Source organism: Octopus bimaculoides, chromosome 18, assembly GCF_001194135.2.
Source record: "Octopus bimaculoides isolate UCB-OBI-ISO-001 chromosome 18, ASM119413v2, whole genome shotgun sequence".
Lineage (NCBI taxonomy): Eukaryota > Metazoa > Mollusca > Cephalopoda > Octopoda > Octopodidae > Octopus > Octopus bimaculoides.
This window is the reverse complement of record NC_068998.1, coordinates 19,339,555-19,350,666: the sequence shown is the minus strand read 5'-3', so window position 1 is coordinate 19,350,666 and position 11,112 is coordinate 19,339,555. Positions and strand designations below refer to the sequence as shown.

The 11,112-nt window shown below is 32.6% G+C and overlaps 1 protein-coding gene and 1 long non-coding RNA gene across 2 annotated transcripts in view; one reads left to right on the top strand and one right to left on the bottom strand.

Moving 5' to 3' along the window:
• Positions 1 to 454: 454 nt before the first annotated feature.
• LOC106882784 (acidic leucine-rich nuclear phosphoprotein 32 family member A) overlaps positions 455 to 11,112 on the top strand; it is a 38,494-nt gene continuing 27,836 nt past the window's right edge. The window contains exon 1 of the mRNA XM_052974198.1: positions 455 to 756. Within this exon, the coding sequence (XP_052830158.1) occupies positions 754 to 756 (3 nt within the window). The 5' untranslated portion in view covers positions 455 to 753. The remainder of the gene's footprint in view (positions 757 to 11,112) is intronic.
• Positions 3,765 to 11,112, bottom strand: part of LOC128249751 (uncharacterized) — a 30,310-nt gene continuing 22,962 nt past the window's right edge. The window contains exon 2 of the long non-coding RNA XR_008265845.1: positions 3,765 to 7,365. This is a non-coding gene — a long non-coding RNA (uncharacterized LOC128249751). The remainder of the gene's footprint in view (positions 7,366 to 11,112) is intronic.

Genomic DNA, 11,112 nt, shown 5'->3' with positions numbered 1-11,112 from the left:
GGCGCTCACAAACATGCGACTTGTAGAACATTATTCCATGAAATAAACTGAACATTATATATATATTTATTTAATATTTGAATAGTTTATTATAAATAATGGAAATATATTTCGAATAAATATATTAATAAATATTCGATATTTTCGTTTATTCTCCAGCCATGTTAAAAATGTTTGATACTCATAAATGATGCTTCCGAAAACAGAATCACCATTCTCATGCTTACAAAGAATAAACTTTCTTTTTTTTTTTTTTTTTTGCTTGAAAAAATTTCAAAATTATTTTCTTTTTGGCTTTCAAAATAAAGATAAGTTTTTGTTTATTTTAAAACTGTTTTGACAGCATGTTGAATGCAATCTGAACCCACCCCAACCCTCAACACCAACTGCTGTTTCTGCTGGCCTTTTGTTGTCAGTCACTCAGCTTCGCTCAACTAGTTAAGCGCAAAAATCTCGTGATGGCGGTCATTCTCCTTCGAGGGAAATCGACCCTTATCCATATCAATCACTACATTTATCATGAGAGTTTTGTAACGACTTTTAAAACTCTCCGTGCCATTTTCTTCACTTGTAGAATATCATCATTATTTATTGAAACTTTCGTTTGTACACAATAGTAATAGCTTATTGTCTTGTCGACTAAATGCGTAGATTTCTTTTTCGTGGGAAGCTGGTCTGGCTGACTCCATGTTGGCATGCCAAGATACGTGGTATCCAATCTGAAGACAACTTGGACAATATTTGCTGACGAAAATGGTAATGCTTTCGAAATTTACACACCTTAAAATTATATATGTATATACACATGTACAGACATGTATAGACGTGTATATATGTATATATATATATAATCTATTATATAAACAAATACGTATATATTTGTACACAGATACATTTATAAACCTATTTATATCTATTACACACACATATATATATATATATATATATATATATATATAATATATATATATATATATATACAAACATGATATGTATATATGATATGATATGTATATTATATATATATAATGTATACAATATACTAGTAGCATATCTATAATATCAATTTTAATTCTAAATATCGAAAGAAAATTTTGTAATTTTATATACACTGAATGAGAGATGTTATATAAATTTTGGGGTTGGAAATTTAACCTAATGGTGTTGGTATTTTATATTTAATTACCAACAGAAGAAACTGCAATAAGTTTGGTTATTTTTAAATAACAACAATTGATCGATTCAAGCCAACGTGGATGCTATACCTAGTCGTTCAACTCGCTAGAAATAGCAGCGAAATTTCAACCACGTCCCTTCCACAGTCTTAAAAAAAGGATATATTAGATAATGCAGTTTAGTGTGCTATTCTTGAACGTGACAAGGGAGGGTCATGGCTTGAATGTCTTTGATCATAACGTCTGCTCTGCTAGAAAAGGGCCGTCCTCACCTGTCTAGAAAGATATCACGTGAGTGTATGTAGCGCCAAAATGAAAATTAATCTCCCTTACTTTCTTTACAATTGTTGCAATATTTAACCACTGTGTTGCGCAGTCGACATGTTTTTATCCGTTACTATTGCTTTTTTTCTCTCTCTATCCAAGTATCTTATTTAAAATAATAATAATAATAATAAAAAGATACTATGTATTTTTCTTCATTAGAGAAAGAAAAAAAAATAAACATTTTTCTTTTGAAAATGAATAACTATCTTGATTATTTACTTTATTTCATGTTTTTTTTTTAGTGACTAACCATCTTTCACCCCTTTCTATGCAAGTATCTTATTTAAAATAACAATAAAAAGATACTATGCATTTTTCTTCATGAGGGGAAAAATATTTTTCCTTCTAAAATGAAATGAATAACATTTTTTCAAAAATTATTTACTTGATTTTATTCATTTTTTTTTTAGTGAGGATTAAACATCCTTCATCTTCTCACTCATTGTCTAATGAGCAGTTAGGAAATTTTTGAAATATATTGTTCTAGCATAATATTTATCAAATGTATTCTTGAGCTGATTCCGCTTTATAAAATATCTAATTATGAGTATTATAAAGTAACAGTTTTGAATAATAACAATAACAAAGGCAACCGTTGTTTATGTAATATAATAGAGAACACAAACCTGCGTAATTAGAAAACATTTATTTGGAAATAAAATGATTTTACGCTTTAATGTGAGGTGGGAAAAAATTCAATTTTCAGTCAGAATCAATTATTATTACAAATGCTTAATTTTATTTGAGTAGGCATCTGTTATTTCCAGTAAAAAATTAAGTCAATAACTATATAATATAGCTTATAAGTTATAAGAAAGGTTAATGTGTGGTAAAACTATAATGTTGATTACTAATGTAGTACTGGCGGGAAAAAATGGTGTGAAATCACAAGGTACGCAATTATATAAAATATGTGATATAAGTGTGTTAACTGCAGCTTTAAGGTTATTGAAAAACATTTGCTATAGATGGAACTCAATTTGATTCCTCCCCTTCTCAATTCCATCACTATCCTAAATTCGCGATATTCAACCCATATACGGTGCTATAGTAATAGTTCGTTTACACAACTATTGTAACGCTGAAGATAAAATTTATTGGACACTATTATTTCACTGATGGTTACCAATAATAAATTATTGAAAGATATTTGCTTTTTATTTTAGTTTTTACTTTTCCTTACTCCTTAGGACGGGAAAAGTACATTGCTTATTTGTTTAATTAAAAAAAAATTTTTTTTTTGTATTTTCATCCACGTGTTTTGCTTACATGGGAGCTTTGGGACATATCACTGATTCTTAATATTAATTAATAACATAATTATCTCTCTACCGAATTCTGATTACTGTTATAACGTAAATAGAACGAACACTGTAAATTTATGGATGGGCGAATCAAGTTTTAAAACTATGCTTTAAACACATTTTATTATTATCAATAGCAGTCGTCATTCTTTCTTACTGTAATTGTGCATATCTGACAAGAAGATCGCCAATAATTCCGTAACTGGTTGCCATCAACTAGTATTAACAATTTTACTTTATTATTCAGTTTTGTAAATTTACTTCAAATGGAATTTATATAAATTCGAAACAATCACATAAAGAAAAACTTGATTTTTATTACATTTGCCTTATTAAAATCTGCTAAGATAGTTGCTACTGAGTACATGAACCTTTCGTGATAAATGACGAATAGGCCATGTTCTAACGTTCTATTGAAGAATGACTAGAAAAAAATACCCAAGGATACCTACTTCATGGATAATTAATAGTAAAGTAGGCGCTAACATACTTTAATGCAGTGAGCTAAGAAAATATAATTAATTAAAATTACACAATGATGAGGTGGAAATAAATCATGGTTTTAATTACTATTTCTGTTCATGAAAGACGAAGGACAATCTAGGAATTTAATTTTAAAGAATTCAGTGAGTTTGAACATATGATGACAACTCTGTACATGTTTCGTTATTAGACCTCATCAGCAAATCAGTCTATTACTCCCGAATTTTAGGAGTACAATGTACGATATTTTGGCTTATGAGAATTTAGTGGTATAATTTACTTAAAAGAATAAACTCGTGGGGAAGAGCCAGGGACTCATGCTACATGAAACATTACAAATTATGTTAATGTATTTAATGCAAATGTAAGAAGTATAAATATTTTGTACGTGCTGTTGAAAAACTGATTGTGCTATGGTTATCATGTAAAGAATTGGAAATTTGACCAAAATAAGCAAAAATGTATGGTAGAAGTGTAACAGTTAAAATGATTTTATTAACATTCTCTACTGGTTCATAAATTAGCTTAGCTACAAGCTATGATCAACCAGAATAAATTGTACATATGATGTGAGGCTTCATCTTTGACAGCAAAAATAATTGGATGAATGTTACAGACACAGAGGTGAAAACAGTCTTCTACAAAGGTTGTGGAATGGCTTATATACATATATATACAGTAGTACCTTGGTTTTCAAACATGAATAAATCATGCTTTATATATATATATATATATATATATATATATATATATATATGTATAAAGCACGATTTATTTGTGATCAGAGGCGTTTGTAAACTGAGGTACTGCTGTATTAAATGAATATGAGAAAGACAGGACATAAAGTGTGATTTATTCGTGATCAGAGTTGTTCAAAAACCGAGGTACTACTGTGTGTGTGTGTATATATATATATGTATATATATGTATAAACATGTACTTAGTAAGTTGGCAAAGTAACTAACAGAACATGCCATATATGTATGCATCTGTAAAAGATGTGTGCATGAGCTCCAAGTAAATCTACAGGATGTTTTTTTTTTTTTTGTGCAAGTGAGTCTGTAAAATGTTCTGTGTATTCAAAGTACACTTGTACATGGTTTTACAATCCTGGTTGCTACTATGCATTCCCACTGAGTAACTAAGTTGGGAAGTGAAATTGTCTGTTGTTGAGTTCTGCAGTGATAAAACTAGTTACAAAAGGTGATGAACTTGGTAATGATTTGAAGTTCACAAGTGTTCTAAATGTGAGCTGATGGCACTCCCTGTTAGAGTAGTATAACTGTTGACCTGGTCACTGTTCTATATGCCAGATTTCAGAAATCAATTTTGGTATTTGTTGATACTTAAAAGTTGATATAGGCTCATTCGATACCAGTTTGTATAAGTGAAAGAAATAGCATACCAGTTGATTGTTCTGAAAAGTGATTGATATAAGAAACTTGCTGCTTTCTGTTGTCATGCAAGCTGCTGATGGTCTTTATACAGTAGGCATATTAGTGACTGAACTAGAAAATAGTGAGGTAATTTGATACTGACTCTAGTTGTTCTGAAAGTAGACTTAATTGGTGACAAAAATCAAACTAAATCTGGATATACATCATATCAGTGTGTGCTACAAATATACCTTTGTGAGGTATTCACTATGATTTCTAATAGCTTCTAAAAGTTGAGTGAAATCTTCATTCAATAGTTTTAGGGGGTCTTTTCCAAATAATAAAATCCTTTACAATACTAATTGCACCACTTAATGAAAATTGTTATATTTTATGGGTTGTTGTATGAAAATTGGACTCCCAATTTGAAAAGGAAATTCAATTCAAAATTGGATGGAAAAATTTAAGAAGACTACCACTTATAAATGAGCAAATTTTTCTTCAAAGCGAAATATTGTCACTTTAAAGTGAGATTGATGACTGCAAGATGATACTTTGTCAATTCAGTGGAAGAAGTTTTGAAAAGTGAAATGTACTCATTTTGAAATCATCAGTCTCACTTTAAAGTGATGTATTCCTTTAGAATTAGTTCTCTTACTGATAAACCACAAGCAAGAAGACCAAAAGCAAATGATAAAGTTGTGATATCTATGAATGTTACAAACAGCCCATAAATTTCAGTGAAATGGATTTTATTGCAAGTTTGTAAATAGGGGTTGGGAATGTACATCTGATGTAGTTTCTTGTCTAGTGTTGTTCCCTTTAGCATTCAGATTATTCTGTCAAAAATATTTTGCCTTTCATTCTTTTGGGGTTGATAAAATAAGTACCAGTTGAGCACTGGGGTCAATGTAATCAACTTAGCCCCTTCCTTGAAACTGTTGGCTTTGTGTCATAATTTTAAACCAATAATATTGATGCTATTAAAATTTCAAATTATTGTTAAATTGCTAACAAAAGTTATCTACTACCCCTAGGGATCTTCCTGAGCATTTGAAAAAAAAAACAACCTGTTTTCCATCTCCTTCTCAATGTTTATTGCTCCTGCACATTGGCCACAAGCAAAGCCTACTTGCACTGTTAACCTGCCTATGATAGCACTGCCCTGCTTACGTATCCATTGTTTGTACTAGGTACACTATGGAATTTCTCTCCGATGGATGTAGAGCCTTATTTCAAATTATTGTTGATTCAGGTTTCTCGAAATTATGGAGCAAAAGAAAAAACAAAAAAAAACTAACAATACTAACAAAATTTTAATAGCAACTCAACTCTAAAATTGGTTTCAAATGGCAGAAGGCTAGCAATTCTGGGGAGGGGATAAGTCAATTACATCAATCCAGTGTTCAACTGATAATTATTTTATTGACCCTAGTGCTCAACTGATACTTATTTTATCAACCTCAAAAGGAGGAAAGGCAAAGTCAACCTCATTGGTATTTGAACTCAGAATGTAAAGACAGACAAAATGCTGTGAGGTGTGCTAACAATTCTGCCAGTTCACTGCCTTAACGCAACTTTAAAATTAATATATATATATATATATATATATATTTAATATTTTCCATTCTTTTCTCCCTAGGAGGGCCTAGCCCATAAACTAAGAAAGCTTTGGAATTTGGTTGCAGGTTCCCCTTGTGAAATATATTCTGCTAATGGTACAGCTGTTTCATTGCAGAACAATTCACCGCAAACTTTAAATCAGAGTAATAAAATATTGACATAACAAGTTCTCATTACAAATGAATGAAATTGATTAAAGCCATTTTAGTGTATAAATAGCAAATATTTGAAGACAAACCTTTCTTAAAAGTTCTTGCTTATATTTCCTTTACCAGTATTATATATTGTTTATTCATTTAACATCTGTTGCCAACCATTAGCTATTTTGTAAGGTAAGGATTATTTATCCCATAGGAAATCAAAAACACAGAGCTAGTAGATAATTTATTGTTAGGAAATATCAACAAATATCACCAGTTGGAGCCCAATACTGGTCGGGCTCCAACTGGTGCATAGTTTTGTGACCATTCACATAGACAAACATGCACACGCATTACATCAATTAGCCCTTTGTCTTTGGCTCAAAGCGATGAAGTCAACACTCATCCTGAGTTAGAAAATGTTCATGGAAACCAGCTGGATTTGCTTTAAACAATGTCAGATTTTGCCATGATGTTACCAGTCTGGGGCATTTTTAATCAGGTGTCAGAAGGTGTAGCACCCACCAAGCAGAAACCTTCATCATGCCAAGTTCATTGTGCAGAATATTCTCAACTCTCATGAGATATGCTGGTAACATTGACTGTTTGAATTACAATCAATTACCTATCATCTATCAACATGTGATGAATACAATCAGTGTTTTCCTCTGGTGGCAGTTGTTGGACATTCAGAACCTAGGTCAACTTCAAGACTCTGTTTCCCTCCAAATATTCATCTGCACACTTTTGCACTGTTAATAAAGCTGGAATATCATCCTGTTATGTAGCAACCATGTCAGTATGAATGTCCTTGGAGGTTAAACCTTTTTTCTGCTGGTACTTGATAACTTCATGATGTCAAATTTTGTCCATTTTCAAGAGACGTCACTACCAGTGACATTTGAAGTCTTCTTTGAAGAGTCAGATGTCAGTTTACCTGGAAAGAAACCATGCAGTTATCAAGAAGAGTTGAAATGAATGCATGCAAGATTTCACAGCTCTAGCATCACTCCTTCATAGTCAGCCTATGAACATTTTAGCCCACCCCTATACAGGATGGTATCATACTCAATGCTTGGCGAAGCATCACCATAGTCAATTGCTGCAAAGGTAAAGACATGCCTTAGAGAAAGAGAGAGAGGGTTGGGGGGTGGAGAGTAATTATAGTGGTATAAAATTACTGGACTAGGTCATGAAAATTACAGAAAGCTTTATAGCTTAATTAGTTGGGAAGAGAATTATTGTAAATGAGATACAATTCTGTTTCATGCTTAGATGAGATGTAGTTTGGTATTGTGCCAGAGAGAAGTACTACTGATTCTCTCTTCCTGTTGAGGTTACTGCAGCAGTAGTACTTAGCTAAAAGTAAACCACAGTACTTAGTATTTGTTGACATGGAGCGCACCTTTGACAGGGTTCTTTGCTCTATGTTCTGGTGGTCGTTGAGGAAGTTAGAAACAGATAAAATGGCTTGTGAGAGCCATATAAGAAGTGCTATCTGTGAGGTGAGAGTTTGCCCAGAGTTTATCAATGAATTTAGTTTACAAATAGGGAATCACCCTGGTAAAATCCTACCTGCATTCTAAATTCCCCCAATTCATCACAGTTCTCCTGGCCCTAACAAGAGTTTTCAGACCAAAACCCATTGTAACTGCTATATGCTGATGACCTTGTTTTTAAAGCTGATTCTTGAGTAGAATTAGAAAAGAAATTCTAGGTGTGGAAGCAAAACCTGGAATCAAAGCTAACTTAGCAAAGACCATAGTTTCAATAAGTAGAAAAACAGACAAGGCTCTACTTCCATCGGAGAGAAATTCCATAGTGAACCTTGTACAAACAATGGATACATAAGCAGGTTAACAGTGCAAGTAGACTTTGTGGCCAATGTGCAGGAGTAATAAACATTGAGAAGGAGATGGAAAACATTTTCTTTTTTCAAATGTTCAGGAAGATCCTTAGGAGTAGTAGATAGCTTTTGTTACCAATTTAACCAAATCAGCAGTGGAGGAGGATATTAAAAGTATCATAGCTAGGGTAAGAAAAAGATACAGAAAGTTCAAAGAAATTTAACCCTTTATCATTCAGATTATTTTGTCAAATGAAATGCTTATTTTGAATTAATCATGCATTTAACTCATAGCTTTGAGATTTTGATATGATTGTTAATTTCTAGAATGACATTGTAGGGTAGGTCTGAGAGGATGGATCTGGCCAGTTTAAATGCTAAAGGGTTAACATCTGTTGGTAACAAAAGAAAGGCAGATTCTATGATGTTTGTGTATTGATTGCAATGCTACAAAGTAGAAAAACATGGGCTCCGAATGTAGAGGACAGGTAAAGAATTTAAAAAAATTAAGCTAGCATACTCTGCTGAATGTTAAACTGTGTATGGAAGATGAAGTACAAATATATTGAAGGAATCATATGGAGTGTGCAAGAGAAAATCACACTGATGTGAACATATGAACATGGATCAGGACAGCTGTATAAGGAAGTGTTGATCTCTAAATGTGGATGAAGCTAATGGCAGAGGGAAACCCAGGAAAATATGACAATGAAAAGTGAAGGCTGAATCAGATTTTTGAGCCTCACAGAGATGACAAAAGATCAAAATGACTGGTGATATACAATGTTTGAGAAGATCTGTTCATCATTGGCAGGGGTGCTAGTTTAGTCACTGATGGCCTGACCATATGACAAGTTGTTCTGGGTTACATGTTACTAGTAGCACTAAAAGTGACTTGACACTCACAGTTAAAAATTTTGGTTGAAGGCAATAATGGTTTGAACAAAATGGAGTTACTAACACCTTGTATGCACAGGACTAAATATCTTATGTAAATATCGGCTTCCTTGACTTTCATCCCAATTTATAGAGAGAAAAAAATGCTTTTGAAACGTGTGTATATGTATATACACACATACAACCATGTACAGTGTATGCATGTATGCATAGGAGTGGGTGTGTGGTAAAAGAGCTTGCTTCCCAACTACATGGTTCTGGGTTCAGTCCCACTGTATGGCACCTTGAGTAAATATCTTCTACTATAACCTCAGACTGACCATAGCTTTGTGAGTGGATTTGATGGATGGAACCTGAAAGAAACCTGATGTGTGTGTGTGTATATATATATATATATATATATATATATATATATATATATTTATATTTATATTCATGTGTGTCTGTGTTTGTTCCCCACCACTGCTTGACAACTGCTGTTGGTGTGTTTAAATCCCCATAACTTAGTGGTTCACCAAAAGAGACCACTAGAATAAGTACCAGGTTTAAAAGAATGTACTGAGGTTAATTCATTCAACTAAAGTCCTTTAAGGCAGTGCCCTAGCATGGCTGCAGTCTAATGACTAAAACAAGTAAAAGAATGTGTGTGTGTGTGTGTGTATGTATATCATCATCATCATCATCATCGTTTAACGTCTGCTTTCCATGCTAGCATGGGTTGGACAATATATATATATATATATATATATATATATATATATCTATGCAGATGCATGCAGACACATTGTTTTAAAATGTTCATAAAAATATTTCTAAAGCTATGCAATTTCATGTGGGAGGTTATAAAAGTTACCTGGCTTGTACGCAGTTTAACATGTTTGGAGTATTCTCACAAGAGCCAGAAATAAAATGAAAAACATGAGCTTGAGACAGCCATTTTTGCATGTGTTTGCAAAGATTTTAAAAAGAACAAAGATAACCATTTTCTTCATAACTTTCTTTTTATATTGTAAAATATATTCAAACAACTATTTCAAAGGAAAAGCATGCTTGGATTACCAGCCAAATGATTGGAAACATGTAACTTGGAGTACTAGGATTAGGAGTCATTTTGTGGTTCATTGCTTCTTAGTGAATCAACAGTTATATACACACAAACACATGTAAGATTGGTGGTGTTAGGAAGGGAATCAAGCTGTAGAAACCATGCCAAAGCTGACACTGGAGCCTGATGTAACCCTGCAGCTTGCTTGATCCTGTCAAACCATCCTATCCATACCAGCATTAGAAAACTGATGTAAAATAATAATTATGATGATGGTGGTGGAGCATGCATACAGAGTGGTGTGTGTAAATAGCACCATTTGAGTGTGGCCAATGGTGGTAGTGGTGGTGGAGCATGCATACAGAGTTTATTCTAGAAGACACGAATGGCATTCATGCTAATTCTACTTGTCTGTTATTTCAAACATAATTCTGAAGCTGGATAATTCATGTGGGACATTAGTGGTGTATGTGTGTGTGAATCCAAATTTTGTTCAATAAACCAGTTTGTTGATTATATCATTTAAAAGAAAAACATAGAAAGAAAAGGGAATCAAACTGGAAATTTGAAATTTACTAAATATTTATATTTAACATGAAAAAGAAGCAATGCATTCACTGTAAAAATGTCTAAGATAGTAAAATTCATTTCGGCAAGAAATAAGGTTTTGATAATCTATTCACTACTGTTAAAATTAATCATCCAAATTTTAATTCAGAAAATTAGATACATCATGTACATATATATATATATATATATATATATATATATACACACCATCATCTTCGTTTAACGTCCGCTTTCCATGCTGGCATAGGTTGGATGGTTTGACTGAGGACTAGTGAGCCAGGAGGCTGCACCAGGCTCCAATCTGATCTGACAAGGTTTCTACAGCT